The sequence below is a fragment of the Manis pentadactyla genome, chromosome 7 (genome assembly GCF_030020395.1).
Source record: "Manis pentadactyla isolate mManPen7 chromosome 7, mManPen7.hap1, whole genome shotgun sequence".
NCBI classification, from domain to species: Eukaryota; Metazoa; Chordata; class Mammalia; order Pholidota; family Manidae; genus Manis; species Manis pentadactyla.
The window spans coordinates 79,228,426-79,251,073 of record NC_080025.1 but is presented as its reverse complement, the minus strand read 5'-3'; the positions used below and the strand labels follow the sequence as shown (position 1 = coordinate 79,251,073).

General features: G+C 40.3%; 1 protein-coding gene across 6 annotated transcripts in view; it reads left to right on the top strand.

The window, feature by feature from the left end:
- Positions 1-15,000, top strand: part of SLC25A13 (solute carrier family 25 member 13) — a 187,147-nt gene extending 172,147 nt beyond the window's left edge. For all 6 annotated transcript variants that reach the window (XM_057504541.1, XM_036894452.2, XM_036894453.2 and 3 more), the window contains 4 exons: positions 3,253-3,391; positions 13,231-13,389; positions 13,492-13,582; positions 13,850-15,000. In XM_057504541.1, coding sequence (XP_057360524.1) covers positions 3,253-3,391; positions 13,231-13,389; positions 13,492-13,582; positions 13,850-14,036 — 576 coding nt within the window. In that variant the 3' untranslated portion in view covers positions 14,037-15,000. The remainder of the gene's footprint in view (positions 1-3,252; positions 3,392-13,230; positions 13,390-13,491; positions 13,583-13,849) is intronic.
- The last annotated feature ends 7,648 nt before the right edge of the window (positions 15,001-22,648 follow it).

Sequence of the window (22,648 nt, the reverse complement as noted above, 5' to 3'; positions counted from 1 at the left end):
TTGTGGCCCAGGGTGTTTCTAATTTCAGGTGATGTCTTCCCAAGGCCTTCTGATCGTGTTGAAGGTACATAGGAGTAATTGTTGTGGTTCTCTCCTTATTTACAAAACTATCAACTATATCCTCCTAAGCTCTGTTGTATCCCCAGCAAATTATATTTATTTCTTTGAAAAACTAAAAGCTTGGTTTTGGTTTCTAATATATTTTTCCAAGGAATGATTTTTCCTTGCAGAAACAACAGTATCCCCCAAAGCCTCTCATTTCTCTTTCAGTTGTGTTCTTTTTCTGTAAGAGTTGGCAAAGCCAAATCAGTGCCTTCAGGAACATGTATTAGGCCTCAAGGGACAGCCAGAGATTTTGCTGACTGTTTTCTAAGTTAAATCAGACTGTACTACCTGATTACTTACCTCTGAAATAGGCAGCATCTACATACGCCAGTGTAAGAGCATCAAGAAAACTCAGAACCGCATTGAGAAAGTGTAGACAACATGGATCCGCATGGAATTCACTCCCTGTCTGTCTTATAGTTAAAGGATCCTCGGTGAAAAGAGTGGTATTTGGGGTTTAAATGAATGAGGTGGTATTTAAGAAGTTGACGTTCCTAGCTTAGCGATCATCAAAGAAGATGCAGAGTGATAGGTGTACCTTGATTGACCAGATGAATAGAGCATTGAGTAGCTGTACCTGAGAGGAATCAGGCCGACCAAGGGGAGGCAAAATGGGAAAGTGATGTCATTACAAAGCTCTGAGAAAGGTGAGAATACCAGGCCTAACCCACTGGACAGCCAAGACCACAGGTGGTGGTAGAGTTTTTGAAACAAATAGAAAGGAAATGTAGGCAGTATGGCTGAGGGTTGACAGAGACGTTAGACCATACTGTGCCTCCCTCTCCAGCCCCCACAGAAACCCCACAAAACCACACACCATGAATTTAAGGAGAAGCAAAGGCACATCTCAGACCCAGAGGAGCATGGTCCCAACTGTGAGATAATTGTCAGTATTCCTGCTGAAGGAAATGCTCCAAACACATACAGCAGTTGCAGTGGTTATTTCTGGCTGAGGAAAATTAAGAGCAATTTAAACTTTTAATATTTTTCTGTATTATCTGTGATAAACACTTAATATTTTATAATCAGGGAAAAACATTCTGTAGGGAAAATATTACTAGCAAAAAAAAAAATGAGCATATAGACTGAAGTTTGGTTCTAAGATACAAAGATGTGGGAGGTGAGGTTAAAAGTAAAAACTAATAGATTTAGTAAAGAAAAAGATTTGTGGGAAAAGGAATTGAATCGGCCTAAAAGAATGACTCCAAAGTGATTTGTTTCAGCAAGTCAGTAATATAGCAATGTTTATTACTATACTGAGGGAGCCAGGAGGGAAGAAGATTAAATTGATCTTAATCTGGGTAGGTTTTTTGGCATGTAATTTGACTATCTTCTAGGCATATGGGCAAGTAGCAGAATAGAGGGGTTTGGAGGCAAAATAAGTAAAAGTAAAAGGAAGTGAAAATAGAGAAACAAATGGCAGTAGTGTTCCTTTACACAGTAACTACCTGGATTACAACTTAAAAAAAAAACTAATCCTAGGGAAAGGATTGGATGCTGTACAAGAAGGCTATTGGGACTGTGCTGTATTTTTTCCCCCTTGAAAAAGGTGGGGGAGGGGAAAAGGGCTGGGGTACCCTGAGCAAGCCAACCAGTGGTCATTAATAAATGTGCAGTTGATAGACTGTGCTGGGCATCAGTTTGCACATATATAAAATGAAGAATTCTCAGGGTGGGCTTGTGGTTCTTTTCAGTTAGGCATTTAACAGTTTTGGGGGAGACAGGACACAGAATTGTGGGCTGACTAGCAGAACGGATGTGGCTCTATCCTCTTTTTGGATATCTGTACAAAATGGACAAAGGCATCTTAACACATCCATGGGCAGGCTGACAGAGGAATAGCCAACATGACAGAATCCAGAGTCCAAGCATTTGTTCTGATTGGAAGGATGGGCCAAAGTAGGATGACATTTAATAGACTGAAACACAAAAGTACTGCTTATGTTCCTTGTTTAAGGCGGCCAGTAAGTTATAGTAGAGCTAGGTTAATGGCAGTTCATATGAAAAAGACTAAGGGTATTATTACCCACCAGCTCAGTTTGAGTCAAGAGTAACACGTGGGTGTCAGAAAAGCAAAGGCTGTGGTCACAGATGTGTAGTGTTCAGAAGCTTTGACAAATTGGAGCCTAGGATCAGGCAAAAATGCCCAAGATCCAACATCACTAGACCTTGGGTAAATGTCACTGGGCTCAGCTCTAGATCTGTTGAATCTGGATGGATTCATTATTTTCTTTGAAGGATCTCTGTATTCAGTGGAAAGTTTTAGGTATTCGAAATCTGTGAGAAGAGTGGTACTAAATCATTAAGTGTTGAAAGGGGTGACTTCCTTCCCATTTAGCCAGCCTAAAATGCAATATTTCTCTTTTGTTTTCATTAGAATGTTGTATCAGATTTCTGGGTATACATCAATTCTCAGGGCCTCTCCACAGCATTGTTTCAGCACCAGAAATAATTTGGTGAAGACTTTGTTCTAGCTGCTGATTGTTCTACAAACAGCTCTTAAATGTGTAGGAATTATTGTAAATATTTTCAGCTTTAGCACAGACATTCGTCAATGTTTCATAAACCCTGGGGTGGTCAGGGTATATATCGGAATAAATTAGGGGATCCATGAACCCCTTGCCAAAGGTATGTAATTTTTTACGTATGTATAATTTTTTTCTGGGAAGGAGTCCAACACTTTCATCAGAATCTCAAACAGTAAGAAGAACAAACCCCTTCCCCTGCCACCTGTGTAATTTGTCTACTTCCTAGAGTATAAACAAAGAGACTTGGTGGTTGCTGCCCATCCTCTTAGAACCCTTCCTTACAATGTGACCTAATACAATGTGACCTAACTATCAGTAGGGATTGAAAAGGGTGTTGCAGGCAGAGTTCCAAAAATGTTCTGATTGAAATCTCACCGTTAGAGTAAATGAGAATTGCCCCATTGTCCTCACACCACACAATAAAATCAGCTGTATCTTTAAAAACAAAATTCAGATATGTTACTTGCAGAGGTTTTTTTTTCCTGTTCCCCTTTCAACTTGTGAGCACAAATTTGGTCTTCTCCAGGAATATTTTGTTCTGAAGTAAGTTCCAAAGAAGCTTGATCTTCTCAATGGGATATGTGTTTCATGTGGTTTTTCTTCCTTTTCAAACATACAGGGTGCCAAAGCATGCTTTCTGCGGGACATTCCTTTCTCGGCCATCTACTTCCCTTGCTATGCTCATGTGAAGGCTTCCCTTGCAAATGAAGATGGGCAGATCAGCCCCGGAAGCCTGCTGTTAGCCGGAGCGGTAGCTGGTGAGTGTGCCCCACACAGCTCTGCTCCTCCACCCCCAGGTCACTGCACTGGAATTTTTTGCTTGTAGCTCTTGACAGGGTACATTCGAGATGGCTCTAGATTGCTTTGAATAGCTACTGAAAGGAAAGGAAAAGAAAGTAATCTTCTGGTAGATTAGATGATTAGACAAGCTTCATTTTTGAACTACAGGGAAAGCTCATTAAAATTTGGCGCATTTTGTGGTATTGGATTACAATTCAAGTTCCATTATGATTTCAGTAGTTTGACTTCCTAGCATAAGAGTGATAACTGTTCAGCTGGAAGTTTTTAAAAATTTGAATTCTTTTGCCTTAAAGGTGTCCACCCAAAATAGTACATAAAAACTCATCCAGAATTTAAGCAATAGTTATTATCATTGAGATAAAAGAAATGTAGTAGAACCAGAAACAACTTAGACCGATTAGATAATCGATTCCTCCAGCTGTGCAAGGTTATAGGGACAGGGTACGTGTGTGTTAATTGAATCCCAGAGATAAGTGACTGACTTAAGTTTTTTTAGTGCTACAGTGAAAGTATCGATAGAAAAAAGATACAGAGGTTGGCATCTACATCCTAATGTAAATTCCTAGAGGAAATTTGATTATAGCCACAGCAGGAATCAGTTCACTCCTTCATGCCCCTCTTTGTCCAGAGACACTAAAAACTGGAACAATCTGGATTAGCTCTCCAGGTGGTGACAGACATTTAATGAGTTTACAAACCCTAAGGCAGTCAGGGGATGCCTGGACCCAAACATTTCTGATCCCAGTGTTGTTTTCTGCAGATAGATGGCTTAAGCCTCCTGAGAGCACACCTCTGCTTTGAGAAGTCATTTGCTGTCCTGTGGGCCCTGCATGCTGCCTGAAGCCTGGGAGCCCCTGGCAGCGAGAACTCACAGAGCTCCTCCTTAGTTCTTAGTTAATCCTTGTTCTTCCAGGGCAGTGATGTTGGTGTAGGAGGCAGGGCTGTCTTTCCCTGGCTGCTCAGGGACGCTGGTTACATGAAATCACTCTGACTATACCAAGAAATCATTATTTCAAGACTAGAATATAGCATTTCTAGTTTTAATCACAACTTGGCCATTGTCTTGCCAATGGGTTTCAGCCCCGGGCAAGTTCGCTATGGATTCAGTGTGACTAAAGAAATAGACAGCAAAATGTTCTTGGGGTGAAACGGTTATACCCAACTTTATTTCCAGGTGGCAGGTTAGTCACTAAAATCCCGCTGACTCAGAGCGAGTCTGCAGGCAGCAAGGCGATCTCTGCCTCTGGGCCCCTCTGTCTGCACAGCTGTCCTCTGGGCCCCTCTGTCCTCACAGCCATCCCGCACAGCCATCCTCTGGGCCTCTGTCCTCGGCGCTGCCACCACTCCAGCCTCTGCTCTGCTCTCCTGCAGCCTTGCAGCCCTGCCACCATGTTGTGCCCAGAGCACTGGGAAGAGCTCTTTTTATAGAGTCAACAGCCATGTAATGCCCACAGCTGTGCAGTGAGCTAGTCAACCAGGGCCAGGTGAGAATCCTGGCTACAGGAACTCTCATTTTATCCACAGCCATTAACTCACTGTGTCTCTTATATGTAATTTACACATGTGTACATAATATTTCTTGAACCATAAAGTTACAGTACAATTTATTTCAAATTAGGTACTTGAAGTAAGGTGGGACCTACTGGGGAGAATTAACATACTACTTCATAGTGCAGGACCTGGGGCAACTTCCTTACCTTCCCTAAGCGAGGTGTTCTCTGCTATAAATGGAGACAGTGATAATTGTACCTCCTGCAGAGCATGCACATGAGGCTCCAGGGAGAGTGTCCATGTGAAGGACTTAGCAAAGTGCCTAGCATATGGTAAATACTCAACAAATGTTAGCCAGTGTTACATTGAATCCAAGAGAATCTGTAAATTACTCCAGAAATCAATGGTGAAATCAGAAGATAAGTATCAGAGCTTAGATCAAAGTCTAGGACTCTCTCCAAGCCTTGTTTTCTTCACATGACAAAAATATCACCTTTAACTCTTCCCTTGGAGAAGATAACTACCCAGGAGCGGTTTCATCTCTGGGTAGGAGTTTCCTAAGCAATCCAATGCTACCAGAGCTGTACAAATTACCAGTGGGTTTTTTCCTCTTTGAAGGTTTATTTTCTTCCTTCTGTTTTTTTTTACCTCTTTTTTTTCTATTATGATTAGGAAAATAATACTGCTCATTGTAAAATATTTGAAAAGTACCAGAAAAGGTAAATAAGAATACACTGTCCATTATTCCATGACTCTAAGATAATCACTAACAGTTTTGCTAATTATTTTTCCTCTTGAGTGGTTTTTAACAGAGTTGTGATCACATGGATATGTGGTTTTCACTTAATATCACACCTGAAGCATGGTTAGCAAGCAAAATGGTTAACGGCATGTGCTGTGGGATCAGACTACACAAGTTCAAACTGCAGTTTCCCCACTTACAACTGTGTGATCTGCATGAGTTATTTAATCCCTCTCTGTTTGTTTCTTCAGCTGTACATGGGGTTAAAATAGTTCTTAATCTCACAAGATTATTGTAGATGAATAGGTATAAATAGATATAAAGATCTAAGAAAGTACCTTGAAAGTTTGAGCTAGTTTACATCCCCCAGCTGCTGTTATTTTAGCCCTGTAGCCATCCTGTTATCTTTCAGAGTTGTTTTCCAGGTACTTTCTATATTAGTTATCTGTTGTTGCATGACATTTACCTAAAAATTTATCAGCTTAAAACAGCAAACATGTATTATCTATCAGTTTCTGAGGATTGGGAGCCATTTTTCTGAATGCCTCCAGTTCAGGTCTGCCATGAAGTTGCTGTCTAGACATCACCCAGGGCTCTAGGAGCCTTGACTAGCATTGGAGGACCCACTTTTGAGAGGGCTCTATCACATGGCCTTGACAGGAGGCCTCAGTCCCTTGGCACACAGCCTCTCCACAGGTCGCCTTGGCTGTCCTTATGACATGGCAGCTGACACGGCAGCAAGATCAGGGAGGCACGGAGGTGGAGGTAGGAGGGGAGAAACCAAAGCAAAAGCTATGATGTCTTTTATGACCATCCTTGGAAGCCACAGTCCTTCATTTCTACACTGTCCTATTGGTTACATGATGAGCCCTATGTAATGTGCAAGGAAAGGATACAGAGGCAGAGGTGTGACTACCAAGAGGTGAACATCACTGAGGGCCATTTGGGAGTTAGCTGCCACACTTACTATAGAACACTTATTTTCATTTTATTGTCCATCTTCCCCTTGTAGGATGGGGAAATAGAGGACAGACTTTCACTGTTTTTTTCCTTCAAAGAACAGATCAGCTACAAAGATTGACAGTCTTTTGTGTTCCACAAATCTGTATAAACTGAATGAGAAATAAGCTACTTTATTAATAAGAGATACCAGTAGCCAATGGCAAATGTCACAACTGCCATTCTCATTAAAGTTAGGGAGAAGATAAGGATGTCTCTATCATTCTTATTTTTTCACCCTTATTTTGGAGGTTCTAATCAATGTCGCAAAATAAGAAAAAGAAGTGAGACATAAATATTAGAGAAGAGGAAATGAAACTTAACCATTATTTGCAAATGATCATTCAACTGCAAATCCAAATAAAAATTCCTAAAAGTCTATCATAATGAATAAGAAAGATTAGTAGTGTATTTGGCTATAGGAAGAACAGAAAAATCTATGTGCAGTGATAAGCGGTTAACAGACATCATAGGAGGGGGAAGTGTGCCCAGCTGCACAGTGCAGAACCTTGCTGGCGTGCTCCACCAGAGCGCTGAATTCAGTGTCACGGAGCAGGAAGACTTGGTCCAGACGGTGTGCAGAGCAGCCTCATCAAGAAGGGCAGCAAGCCCAAAATGCACATCTACATGGCTGGTGGGTAAAAGGCAGATGAGGACCCTACATTCTTTTTGTGGATACCAGTGAAAGCAAAGGCATTTCCTCGGGAGAGGGGACACTGATGGAGTGTGTGTGGAATCCCAGGAAGGGTATCCCAGGGCCAGAGTTATCTTTGCTGTCATTAGGGGGAAGGAGGAAAGTTTATCTCAAAATAAGCTGTATAAATAGTAGTTGACCACTGACTTACTTATTATAAGACAGAAATGTCACGTGACTATTTTTATAAATTTTATCTTATAGAAAATGTTTTTGTACATAAAAAGTATGTAATTATATACATATAATTTTTATATTTTATATTTAAATTGACCTCCTATACAGAATTCATATATTTTTGCTGAACAATTATAAATAAGATGGGCCTGGGACTAAGATGGATCATGCTTTCTATGTTTTGATGGTAATTTCAGTTATTCAGTAAGTACAGTCTTACTTTTTTCCAAATATTTGATTCAACTTGAAGTTAAATTGCTTTAGTAATAGTTTAACAGAGGTGGTTGTTGGTACCTCAGAACCTATAGAATATGGAAGTTTTTTTTTAGGTTTATGTGTCTAGTTATAAACTGGGAATATCTTTAAATACTGGGGAATTTACTCCATTATTTCACAGGGCAGAGTAAGACTGATGCTTGAATTTGTGTTTAGCAGCTGAGGTACCTCAGTATGTCAGAAGACGAGAGCTAAAGGGAGCTTGAAATTGAGAAGGCAAGTTCTAATTCCCCGTAATGAACATGCTGCTTTTAGAGTAATGAAAGGCATTTTCGTTATGGATTTTATGGATAATATCAAGTAAAGGATATGTAGTACTTCTCAAATTTTATGGAGTTCTCTAAGATACCCGGGGATTTTAATTGTCAGACTGATGAGATACAGGAACAAGTCAGACTAGTAGTAACAGTCATCTTGTCTTTGAATTAATTAGTTTAAACTAAGTTGTAATTCGGAAATACTCTTTAAAAGCTGTTGAATACACAGATATGGAAGTGTTATATGTTTGTGACTATCATGATGTTTTCACAAACATATTAGAAGAATTAAATTAGTAGAGAAGTACTATTAACACAATGAATTAATTACATATGTGGACATAAACCTTAAGATAATTCAACAGCAATTCTTAGATCCTTAAAAAAAAATAATGACTTTGACTCAAAGTCATAAACGGAGCATATCCATCCATCTCACCTCTGCTCCCAGATACCTTAAAATGTCAGAAGATACATCTTAAAACCACCTCTTCAGTACTAGAAAATGTTAGCCCCAGCCCTCAGAAGGCAGGAAACAACCAGATTGACTCTGAAACTGAACCGAAAGGTGCACAGTCCAGAACACTTGCAAGAAAAACTCCTCTCAGTGTAAGAGCAGAACCAGAGAATTTTAATCTGAGTGAACAATAGAATGCCTGGGGCAGGTTGGAGGGGGGCGTGGTTAGGGTAAATCATTAAGAGTTAAAGAACTGCATTCCTGACAGAAAGGTGGGCTTGGTTCTCTTTCCTCTTTTTTATGTGGAGCTTCAGGCAACACTTGAATCCAAGCTAAAGCTGAGAGCTATAGTCAAAAGAAAGGGACCACTTGCCCTTAATGGAACTATAAGAAAGCAGGGCAAGATGTAATTAAGGTAACCACAGATGCAGAAAATAAACTAATGGCAGCTCTTCCCAGGAAGATTATAAAATAATTTCTTCTGCTTCCATGTGAAGCTCTCCATGTATCAGTGACTTGGATGGTCCCCCCACCTTAGCCCCTTGCACCCAGTTAACAGGCATTCCCCCCATTCACAAAGCCCATAGATGATCCTCCCGTTTAGGAGAACTGACCCAGGCTAAGGTCAAGCTCTGCATAACACTAATCAGTCTAGCCTTTGAACTTGAATATCAGTAGACAGCCAGAGGTCCTCAGACAAGAAGGAACAACAAGGTAAGTAAACAGAAGAATTACAGAGAAAACAGGTAATTTAGGGAACAGAAGAGAGCTTTTAAGAACTATAATTAGGGTCCTTAGAAATGTTTTGAAAGGAATAATCAGTAAGGAAGCTTTCTTGAAAATTAATAAAAGGATTGCCAAAATTAAAAATCCATGAATGGTCTCACTGATGGAATGGATATGATCAAAGCCCAAATTAGACATCTGGAAAATAAAGTCATGCAAAGAAAAAAACAACTCGACAATATAGAGCAAAAATACAGAGTTGAAAAATGAGAGAAAGTTTAGGAGACTTGGTCGGGATGAATCCAGGAGGTCTAATATCTGTTTAATAGGGGGTCCCTGGGGAGAAGTAATGAGGAAAGGAGGACAGAAAACAAATCAGAAATAGGAGTTGACTTCTCATCTGCATATTAGATGACCGTCAAAATGTCAAGGAGAAGATGTCTTGACCTTGGGTTGCATTCCCAGGCATAGGTGGCAGAGGCAGGGCAAATCTAAGTTCACTTCTCCTGTGGCAGAACTCAAAGCCTATGCCTCACAGACTTCTCTGAGGTGAGTTTAAGAAAGAAGAAAATGTGGGATATACAAAACCAAGCCAGCAAAAGTTAAACTTAAAGAGTAGGTCTAAATAACTGCTGACTTCAGTATGTATATTTTTATACAAGAACAGTTGTTGGAAGACAGTTAAAGAACAAAAGTCAAAGTGTGTAGAAGTCCTCACCTCACTTGTGAAGGATGTAAATGCTCATTAATTATATGCACTTTAAGTATTATACTTATATTACAAATGCACCAAATTTAAGTAAATTAGTCAAAAAGGTAGAGATCAAAAGGGAAACAACTAGAAACAGAGAAAATGAAAACCATAATATAGGATAGCAGAAATCAGTCTGATAACCACAATTGAATGGATTCAATGCCTCTGATAAAAACCAGTCCTATTAGATGAGGTGTGAAACTACCTGAGGTTTGTGAAAACAGTAACAAGGGAAAATCAAAAAAGAAACTAGACTGAAGAATATGTACCAGGCAATTACCAACAGTAAGCACATCCAGCAAGATTACTGGCAGGCCAAGTGGAATTCAGGGTTTGAAAGTGGCTTTTGGAAGCAGAGTGGCATGTTTTACACTTGTAAAAAATAAAATTCACTAAGTATCATCAACTAAATAAAGAGGTAAACAGGTCATCTCAAATTACCAGATACCGAGTTTATTAGAGGAATTGCAGTATAGGGAAACACATGCTGTCCTAAGCTACAGGTGGGTCCAGTGAGTGAGGGTTTGGAACAGACTATTTATCGGCAAGGGGTGCAAAGAGAAGGAAGCGCAGCCAGAGTCCAGGCAGCAAGTTCACTGGCTTGAGGATGAGGAGAGATTTTTGCGGGATGTTCTTTGGTCAGGAGGTAAGTCTCTGACTTGTGTAAGCGAGACATACATGGGGAATCAGTTTCTCAGTTCTGCAGTTCCATTCTTCTGAGGGTGCTTGTGTGAGAATCTCCACTTCATATCCTCCTGTTCTATTTTAGCTTGAAATCCTTTCACAGCCTATTGGCATCATCGTCCATGTATTATCAATATAATATTGCCTTATAAAACCTCAACATAAAAGTCTGACAAGAACATGGTATTTTCTCATTACAAGTGAGGATCTTTATACTTCTCTTAGGAGCTGATCCATCAACTAAATAATACAGGTAAAGATGCAAAGGGATTTGTAAAACTCTAAAGCTTGATCCCAAATAAAGAGATACTAACTTTTTATCCCCAAAGAAGCACCCTTTTTACAAATACTAAATATAGTGGGATATTTAAGAAAATCAAGGATGACTCACCCTAAAGTTGTATTTTGCAAGTCATGCTTTCTCTGTGTTGTAAATGAATTTCTACTCTGGGCCCCCTTAAAGAGTTATTACAATTTTTTATTGGCTGGAGAGCACTTGAAGTTGTTCCTGCCACAGAGGAAGTGGGTCCCCCAAGGCCTCGCCATTTGCCTTATCACTGAAGCATAACCTGACTTCTTAATCAGTGTTGCCTTCGCTTTTTGGAAACTTGGGGAGACCAAGCAAGTTCGCTCAGTCTTTGACAACCCTGGTCTGAAAAATAGCAGCTCTCCGGTGGCCAAGCTCTTCCTTGTAGAGCCTGCTTTCCTGGCCTTGCTGTGGAGTGGCTTGCTGCAGTTGTCCAGGTTGATTTAGTAAATCTCCCCACCAGAAATCCCCTGTCTGCAGAGACACCCACATTTCCTCGTAAGCCCTTGCCACTATCCACCTAGGAAGGATGGGAGCTGGGGCTGGAGAGGATGAAGGTCCTGTGCAGGCTCCCCTACTGCCAGCCCCTGCCTCACGCACGCACACATGCACAAACACACCAAAGAGTTTTGCCAGGCAACTTACTAAACACCTTCACTCATCCCTTTCGTGTTTTTATTTCACTAATCACTGTCATTCTTCCCTGCCTGCCCCCCAATACTTCCCTTTTTTTCTGTAACCAGGAACTATTTATGAAAACAAGTAGACTTTCTGCCCATTTTACTGCTTGTGTCATTCACATTCACACTCCCACATGCCTGCTCACTGCTGTAAGGAGGATTTTACTGCGTGTCTAAAACAGACAGCCTTGCCGAACTTTTTCTAAACCAGGAAGTAAAATGAAATCGGTGGTGTGAACACAGTGGGTTTCTAAGCATTTTTCTTGTTTCCTTCCATTATGTTGGAGAATAAATTCCTGGCGCAGAGCTAAAACAATTCCTCCAGGCTAATAGGAAATCCAGGGTGATTTATCCAGTGGAGCAGTGGATATAAAGTGAGCTTTTTCACATGCAAAAATGTGATGCATTGTATAAAAACTTAAGGTTACTTAAGATGAATGTTTAGGAGCTCAGTAGAGATGGAAGAGGAAGAGACACAGTTTAGGACTATAAATCCAAACGCGTACTATGCAGATTTTCCCAGACACACGCACACACTGTAACTTTAAAGCTGTCTGTTAGAAGGATGCAATGTAGTTGTGAGCCAGACCACGTTGGTTTGGACAGAAATTCTTACAGAATTATTAAGCCTTAAAAAAAGCAAAGGAGATTTATGCATCTGCATTTGACCAATTTGGTTTGGAATAGGTTCATAATGGAAAAGTAATAAAACCATAAGAGACAGTGTCTTCTGAGCACAGTCTCGCTTTTAAAAAATCTAAACATGGGCTGCCCCATTTTGGATAAAATGACTGTAGAAAAATTTCCCATTGGTAATTCTGGGAGGGTTTTGTTGTTGTTCTTTTTCATTGATTATCAGCCAGTATAAATTTCAAGTTTTCTGTCAAACATTTTCTCTGGAGATGTCAGTCGTAGGAGAAAGGAGCCCTATAGTGTTACCTGCGGGAATCTCCTCCGCTGGCCACCCCCGCCTCCACCCCCAGCACACACACGCGCGCGCACACACGCACTCACAGAATGCTTGGTCAGCACTCAGTCAGGTCTTTCTCTGGTGTAACTGGAGAGTCCGGGTTTGGAGGATCAGGCGGTCGAAAGTGTGAGAGGAGGCACCTCCTGTGCCTGCCAGCAGCCACAGGAAAGCACGAAGAGGAAACACATAATAAGCTTCACCTCTGAAAAATCGAACCTAATAACTTTTCGCGTTTCTGATTTCAGTGGGAAAGCAAAAAAAAAAAAGACCTCCATTGGTTCTGAACCACTCACCACTTAAAGTAGTGTCATTGATAAATAGTTCCTCAGTACCAGCTAAGAATATAAATGTAACAGATGTAGGCGGGTAACTTGGAGAAGGGGTGGTGAGTGTGTATGGGTATGTTCAGCCTCCTTCGCTGCACACGAGATAGTCGTGGCGGGGCTCCCCGGAGAGGACAGTGAAAGAGGCCTTTGATTTCATCAGATGCTTCACTTTCTTTCCACGGCCATCAGTTGAAAGCACAGTTATTTTTATATAGTGAGAATGTGACCAGACTGCGACGCGTTGTGTTTGCTGCAGGTATGCCCGCGGCGTCCTTAGTGACTCCTGCTGATGTTATCAAGACGCGGTTGCAGGTGGCCGCCCGGGCCGGCCAGACCACTTACAGCGGAGTGATAGACTGCTTTAGGAAGATCCTGCGGGAAGAAGGACCAAAAGCTTTGTGGAAAGGAGCAGCTGGTATGGAAATAGTTTGTTCTTAACTAAGCCATTGGTATCAGGTAAAAAAAAAAAAAAAAAAAAAATCTGATTCTATCTGTCATTTCCCTATTTTTTTCAAAGCTCGTGTGTTTCGATCCTCACCCCAGTTTGGTGTGACTTTGCTGACGTATGAATTATTACAGCAATGGTTCTACATTGATTTTGGGGGAGTGTAAGTATCATGGTAAATCTGCCACCAAATGTCAGCTGATACTCAGTCATCACTGAGAAAGGTACAACATCTAGTCCCTGTGATGAACCGCGAAAGATGTAGGAAAAACACTGAAATCATGCTACTAAACTCATTTCAAAGGAGAACGTGCAGCTAACTCGAATTAGACACAGCTCTTCACCATAATCCAGATTTGAACACTTTTTGAATGCTGTTTTACCAAGTTAAAAAAAATAAAAACGCAGATTCTGTTTTCTCCTTCCTTAGGAAACCCATGGGATCAGAGCCAATTCCTAAATCCAGGATCACACTGCCTGCCCCCAATCCTGATCACGTTGGGGGCTACAAACTGGCAGTTGCAACATTTGCAGGGATTGAAAACAAATTTGGACTCTACCTACCTCTCTTCAAGCCGCCATCCTCCATGGCAGCGGTCATCAGTGTGGGCCGATAGGAGGACCAGCCCCAGACATCGCTGTGGCTTTGCTGTGACTGTGGCAAAGAACACCCCACCTCGAACAAAAGCAGTTCTTCAGTCCTCTCACTTCCATCTCTTCTGTAAATTCAAATCAAGGCTTTTCATAGGTGAAATCATTCATTTTCTGTGTGTTTTCTTAACAAGATCATTGTGAAATAATTCATAATTATTCTTTGGGCCTCTGTTCACAGACCTTTGTATCTGATATTCTGGGATTTGGTCAACATGAACAAGATTTGGGGTAAGGAGCAAGTCTGAATAGAAATTAGATCGATTCTCCTTGGGATTAGGGTTATAGTTCCAGAGAGATTACTGAAAGGCGGCCGTGATGCTCAGAGCGAAGTGTTGCATGAATGTTTAAACTGGTAGGAAACTGAGGGCATGTTTATAAGAAAAAACACTGGAAGAAATGAAAACATTATCCGAAATAGCCAGCCTGGCTTCAGATTTTAAACATGCACTAATTCTGTCTCTGGATTATATTATGAAGCTTTTATGTGAAACATCTTTTTTTGTAATGAAAACCACATTGAAGATGTTTAATAATCATAGTCTTTTACTGTTAGCAAGACTACGAGAGAGAAGTCTTTGTACTTGAGGGAAGTCCTTTAGCATTTTATTCTATAGACAGAGAAACCATGAGATGCAGACCTCTCCTGGAAGTGCTAATTTTGGATACCTGCTCATATGATGCACATGTCCTGGTTACTGCCTGTCTCAGTAAACACTGTGGAAAAATGCATGCCCCCCATTACTGGTACCTACCTTAATCCCCTCCGGTCTCCCATAATTGGCACCCACTTGCCTTTAAAAATCCACTTAATCATGTAAAACAAATATATTCTAATACCAGTTTTTATTTAATATGTGGTGCCTTGTGTAATAATGGTCAGAAGGCTCATGTGTCTGTGAAGAAGGAAATAAACTATTTTTAAAGGTATGGAATTGTTTGCTCTTGTGTATGTTCCATGGTGAATGACAATAATACTTGTCATTGTTGGGCTCTGTATGTTTTCAATTGCAGGATGATTTTATTCCTACTGGCATTGATATAGTCTCCTGGTCTTCCAAGGTGATGTGTACCCTCATTTTCAGTGCACCATGTTCAGGGTGAGTAAGAGAAACTACATTTAGCCCTAGATAAGCCAGGAACCTAGCAAGCGGATACGTTTGTTCTCTTCATCCCCCACACTTTGGGCAGTTCTTTATGGTGAGAGATAAAGTAATACCAAGTTTCAATTGGGCATGAACACTGGTATGAAATGGCAACTATATTTTTTTCTCTGGCTCTGCCTCATGCCAAAACCATATCCCATGTATCTGATATTTGATAACATTTGAGCAGCATTGTAATGATTTGGGGAAAGAAGCTGTCTTGAACAGAATTTGGAGTTTTTAGACTATAGTCATGCTCCTGAAGAGGCATCAGAATCAGTGAACTTCCTGAGTCTCTGAAATTTCCTTCCATAAAAGTCCCCTTCCATTTTTCAGTCTCTTGTCTTGCTTGTAGGTCAACAGGTTGACATTCAAAGTTGGAAAGAGTCAACTCCATCCATGCAATCTAATTTTTTTTTAAGTGAGCAAAAGCTCTGTTATCCTTACCAGAAATAGGACAAATACATATGTGGCTCCCTTCAAGGGTTGAGTTTGGCAAAATCAAAGAGAAAACCCCTCCCTCTACCTGTTCTCACCTCCAACCCCTCTCAGTGTACGAAGTGATAAATTTTCATATTTTGATCTCAAAGACCAGTCACAAAATTCCAAATGTATCTTAGAGATTTGGGTGGTGGTACCAAAACAAAGTATTCAAGCTTTGGCATATTGAACTTGAAGGAAAGTCCCTGACTATAAATTTCTCTGTTCCTTTTCTTTGCTTGCTTGAAATTTTATAGAAGATCAAATTTTCATGGTATAAACACTGACCAATGTCTCAGAAATGGTGCATTGCCCTGCCTGCTTCTTTAAAAGCTGTTGCACTTGGTGAGGAGGGTGTTGGCTTCACTTAGACTTGCCTTTGGCTAAGGATGACTCTCTCTCATAAATGAGAACCCAGAGGTGCCCGGTAGCTAAAAGCTCCTGCTACACTTCTTAGGGCCACAGGGCTATGTTGCTTTAAAATCCTGGACATATTTTACTGAGGGATAGGCAGTGACTTGAGACACTGTGGAGGCCTAATTTCCATCTGAGTTCCGCTCAGTGGGTGGCGTAACTGTGACATCCTTGAATAGGACTGCAATCGCCATGTGGTGAAAACCACGTCAGATTTGCTCCGGGTTTTCCATGTTCCTGAAGTGACAGCACAATACGTTGGCAGCGCTGTGCCTGCTGTTCATGCACTGGCCATTTCCCCCTTAACACTGAGGATCTAAAAGATGTATGACCCCACACGCTGCCTGCCCATCCCCGGGGGGCCAGCCTCTCCCTGCCCACCAGCCCCCTGAGTCTTTCAGTTCTGCCCTGAGTCCACCTCGTGATTGCTTGGGAGGTGGGGGAGAGGCCTGATTTTTGTAGCAGCTTTTTTTTTCATGGAGGAGAAAAAATGTGAAGCTGACCTCAAAGTGAACACACTGATTCTTGGGTTCCAGTCCTGGCTAGGTTTCTTGAGGCTGGGTGGCATGCTGTCGCCAGGCTCATGCTACACCTCATAACCCGCAACCATTTGCTGAGCTCCCTGGGGTCGCCTTAATCCCAGCAGCCAGGGTTGCACAGGGGAAAATAAGAATTCTGGCACAGAAAGGAGTCATTTTAGTGCTTATTGCATTTCAAGCTTCAGTTTTCACTTAGCTAAAATATTTACCATTGCTGGAAAACAATGTTTAAAATTTTGTGCTTATATGTTATTTAATGGTGTGGCCTATGTAAACCTCAGGATGCTTACATATTGACAATCTTCTGGAAATATTTAACTGCACATTAACTCAGTGAGCAGGGAATAAAAACGGGAACAAATTGTGCTTTAAACTGTTTGTGACCTCCTCCGGTTAGGTATTCAGCGAGTCACGTCGAAATTCTTCAGATCGAGGGAGGGAAATCGCTAATGATGGAATTTGATGAATGCTGTCTTGTGGCCCCATTTATCAACCTTCTAGACAAACCCTCTTAGTCTGAAAGTCATCATGGGCCTTTACCACAGAGGCCACACTTGTGGGGATGAATTTGTATATTTGCCACTGAGCAAAATCCCATTTTTAATTCAGAGTAATCAAATGCTTTCAGGATGTGGATTTTTCAAAAAATTTTCAAGATATGTTCCTTGCTAAGAGCCGTGAGATGTTCTTTTCAGAAACGGTGCTGCCCGCCAGGGGGTGTGCGTGAGCATTTTGCTTTACCTTTGGGAATAACCCAACCACGCCCAAGAGTTGGTGTTGTGAAGACCACAGGGGGTTTGGTTCACTGCTTCATTTTCAAGTCAGAGGCAGCTCACAGCATTGCCTCCTCTATCTTTTAAAACTGGCAGTCCTCACTTTACAAGCCCAGAGTGGACTCCATGAGGGTAGGGACCATGTCTGATGCTAATTCTGCAGTGCCTGGAACTTAGTCGTTAGTTGGATATTATTTTGAAGGATGGATGGGTGGATTTTTGAGAAATATATTTCTTCCAGTGAGCAATCTCAATCATTTTCCTGCTTTATATGTCTTTTCTGCTGCTGGAGTTAAAACCATTACTCAAAATAACCTCAGTTTTATGTATTGGTCACTTACTTTAGAAGTCATAAATACATCTTTTATTAAAGCAACTACAGCTATTTAAAGTTGGTTTTAATTAGTATTTTGAGTCGGAAACAGTCACATAACTGCAAGATATTCAAATGTCCTGGTCATTGTTAAAAATAAGACTTAAATATCCTGTCTTTTGAGATTAGTGTTAACCCTAAGGTTGAGATACATTATTAAAATAGTTTTCTTATCAATGAACATTAATGATTTACAGCTCATTCCCTCTGTCCCTTCACTGCCTACTGCCTATGTGTCCTCGGGAGCACCGTGGCAAGCTTTCCTTTAGAAGCTGCCGAGGACCACGGGAACTCTCTTACAGAAGGGTTTGTTTTTAGCTAATGCATTAATTGACTCCAAAAAAAGTCCAAATGGAACACTCTGCTTTCATCTTCTGGGGTAACCTAATAAAATAATGTTTGTTTTTAGATTCCAGGCTGTTAAGGGGGTTTTGCTCAAGGCAAAACCACAGTCCCCTCGAATAACTTTAGAAGGAAAGTTAAGAAGACACACTAATTGTGCCTGGCTGAGGCTTGCTTCTTAGGTCACAGACACACCGCCAGCACACTGGTCTGGCCGCCAGGGCTCCTGTGCCCCCGTTGCTTTGATTCCATTGGCCAGGGCTCCTGCTCCTTCAGTGGGTGCCTGATTTTGGAGTGGAACAGTTCTTAAGGTGATTGTAAATGGACCCAAACACTCAGAACAGACTTGTGCAAACATGCTATTGGCTGTCCTCTACAGTGGGGAGAGGGAAATACAGTTAACTCTTGAATAATGACAGGGGTTAAGAGTGCCAGGATACAGTCAAAATTTTGTGCATAAACTTTTGACTCCCCAGAAGCTTGACTAATAGCCTGCTGTTGACCTGAAGTCTTACTGATAACAAAAGTCGATTAACACATACTTTGTATGTATATGTATTATATACTGTATTCTTACAATAAAGTACTCTAGAGGAAATAAGACATTTTTTCAAATTGTTGCAAATATCCAATTTTCCAATATATTAATTGAAAAAAATCCATATATAAGAGGACACATGCAGTTACAACTCATGTTGTTCAAGGGTCAGCTGTACAGCTTAATGAAAAAAGCTGATTAAAATACTCCTCTTTATCTCTCATCACCACCCTCCACCAGCCTTTGCTACTTCTCGCAGCTCTTGCTCTAGTCTTTTATTGGGTTGCTGTCAAATAAGAGAGGGGCAAGTAATTCTGCCCCCATCTGGGAGTTCTTTGGCCAGTAAGAACTCATTGAATGTGAGGTGCAGCGTGCCAGGCGTGATCTCATTTAATCCTCCCCACAACCCAAACTCTGTTTTTCCCCATGGCTACAAATGAGGAAACCAAGATTCACAGAAGTTAAGTATCTTGCTCACTGTCTCCCAGCTGTCAGAGAGCTAGGATTTGAATCCAGGTCTGCTGGCAGCTCAGGCCCTGTTCTTCACCTACGAGGGTATCTCAGCAAAACACAGGACAGAGATCTTAATGATAGTCTCTGTGGAATTTCTTACTGCCCCCAGTTTTGGTGTCAAATGTATCGTTATAGTTTGGAGTAGAAAGCAAGGGTGATCTCTGATTATTTCCCACAGTGTGTGTTTGCTAACTTAGAGAATTCCAGAGCCTGAGGACCAGGTGAATCCTGACAAGCCTTTTGAGGGTCATCTTAAACTATTTTACAGCCTATTAAAAACAGTAAAGAGAGGATCAAGGTAGACTCCAAGCATTTGCCCCATGGGTTTAAAATTGGAAGGTAATATGGGAAAAGTGGAGGTAAATTTACAAACTGTTACAGTGCAGTGCAATATGATGTGAACTTAAAAGTCTCTACTGTAATTAGAAAATGCCGTTCTTCAACTAAAGTTGGAAATAATGGAAAAACCAAGTTAAAAGTAAGTATCTATGGGTACTTGGACTCAAAGTATGTCTGGAGGAAATGGAGACAGTTTGTAGAATATGGGATTTGCTGGCATTACTTTTGGACATATAATCCCTGTCAGTACTAATGGTGGGAAAGTCTTAACTCTGTTCCTGACAAGCTTCCTGCTATCTGAAGTTAGTAAGAGGTTATCTACCGCTGCAGTTTGCTGCCCCTTCCCCCATTTTTAAATAAATGAAAGCGATTACTAACTGACCAACACCAAAAACATACAGCATTTTCTTCCTGGGAAAAAGAAGAAGAAAAAATACAAATACATATATATATATATATATCATATTTTCATTCCTTTTTCAAAAGAGCAATATATTTAAAGCATGAATTTGTTTGTTTGAAGCAGAATTTACCTACATAACTTCTCTGGTTAGAGATACGCTTTATCTCTTCATGTCTTCTGACAATTATGAATTTGTCTTCTGATAATTAGACAGTCCAGTGTTATATAAAGGGCTCGCACTTCTGTTAGAGTAAGAGCAGAAAAATGAAAAATAAGGGCTGCAGAGTATTGAAACAGGCATTCTTTTTTCTTCTACTGAAGACATGAGTGAAGTGATTGCCAATGTTTTTTGAATTTTATTACTATGGAAAATAGAGAATTTTCCACACTTCGAATCTCAGCCTTTGCCCTGCCTCACTATGATCTCCTTCTTCCTAATCAAAGTTCAGTCTACTATTTTAGTTGCTGCTGTTTGAGGTAATAAATGACAGGGCAAACAATAGAATAACCAAATAGTTGGGAGGACAGGCTGGGGAATGAGACATCCATAAGGGTTTTGAATAGCTCTGACGTACTGCTGTGAATCTGGAAGAACGCATCAGTGAGATGCATGCTCACAGCAGTGCATGTGCCCAGGAAACACTTGAGAAACCTCTACGCTCTCACCTCCCACTGACTTTGAAGGTCTTCAGAAAGGGGAGGTGAAGACCAGGGGAGAGTTGTAACCTGCCTGCCTGAGTGTCGAAGGTGTGAGCTCCTTGGCAAAGACTGGACGACTTTTTGGTTCCAGGCCTTTAAGGAAATCTCTAATCATAGGCTAAACATCAAATTAAGAGACAGCAGGGGCCACACATGACATGGAATACACAGAAGTTAGTTCAGAAAATGCTCTGAATAACAACAATAACAAATTTCAACAACAAGTCCTGGGGAGGGGAGAAAAAGCACAAGACTTGCAAAGAAATGACAAAGTATGGCATATGTAGAGGAAAGTTGTGCCTGAGAAAACCCAGACACTGGATTTTCTAGACAAATCAGCTATTATAACTATACTCAATTAATTAAAGGAAACTATGTCTAAAGAACTAAAGGAAAGTATGAAAATGATGTCTTTCATTAAATAGAGAATCTTAATAGACAGAAATTATAAAAAAGCCAAATAGAAATTTTGAGTTGAAAAGTATAACTGAAATGAGAATTTTACTTGAAAACTGGACTCGAACGGCATATTTGAGGCAGAAGAAAGAATAAGGAAATGTGAAGAAGGGTTGATTCACACTATGTGGGGGTCCCATCATGCATGCCAGCACACACATAATGGGAATTCCAGAAGGAGAGGAAAGGTGGCAGAAATATTCTTGAAGAAATAAAGGCTGCAAACTTCCCAAATCTCATGAAAAATGTTAATCTTACACATCCAAGAAACTCCATGAAATGCAAAGATCCACACTTAAACACATCATTATCAAACTGTCAAAAGCCAAAGCCAGTGAAGGAATGTGGAAGCTACCAGGGAGAAGCAGCTCATTTACAAGGGATCCCAAATGAAATTAACAGAAACCATAAAGGCCAGAAGACACTGGGGTGAGATAGTCAAAGTGCTGAAAGAGAAAAATAGAAAAAACAAAAATTTCACCTCTGACAAAATTATATTTTTTAAATGAAGGAGAAATCAAGATATTTCCAGATAAATAAAAACTGGAAGTTTGTCACTAGCAGACTTGTCCTCCAACAAATGCTAAAGGGAATCCTTACGCTGAAATGGAAGGACACAAGATTTCATAATAATGAAAGGGTCAGTTTATCAAGAAGATATAATAAACTAAGTATGTATGTATCTAGTAATACCTTCAAAGTACATGAATAAAAACAGAGAAAACTGCGGGGTAAATGGACAAACTGACAACCGCAACTGGATATTTTAATATTCCCTTCTTAGTAATTGGTAGAACACACAGAAAATAGTAAGATTATAGAAGACTGAAACAGTATTCTCAGGCAATTCAATCTATTTAACATCCTTGAAATCACGTGCCTAACATCTGAAGAATTCACATTCTTTTTAAGTGCCCATGGAACATTAACCCAGCTAGACCATACGCTTGTCATAAAACAAATATTAATAAATTTTAAGGAATTTGAAGTACAGAGTATTTCTTACTCCATATATTTTCTTACCAAGCAGAATCAAACTAGAAATAAAGATATCTAGAAAGCTTTCCAAATATTTGGAAATTAAATACTTCTGAAAACCCATGAGTCAAGTAATATATCACAATGGAAATTTGAAAATATTTTGTACAGAATCATAGCGAAACACAACATATCCAAACTTGTGGGATACAGGAAAGGCAGTACTTAGAAGGGTTTTGATAACTTTAAAGGCCTAAATTAGAAGACAAAAAGTGTTTTACAACCAATGATCTAAGTTTCTATTTTAGGAAGAAAGAAAAAAAAGAAGCAAATAAAATGTAAAAGAGAAAGAAAAGTGGACAAACCAGAGAAAAATCAACAATTCCAAATGCTGGTTCTTTGAACAGAGTAATAATAGTGATAACTGACAAGACTATTACAAAAAAAGACAAATTACCAATATATCAAGAATTAAAAGGAGGCATCACTATGATTCTACATACATGAAAAGGTAATAAGGGCATAGAATGAACAATTTATGTTAATACATTTGACAAATGAAATGGACACACTTCTTGAAAATTAG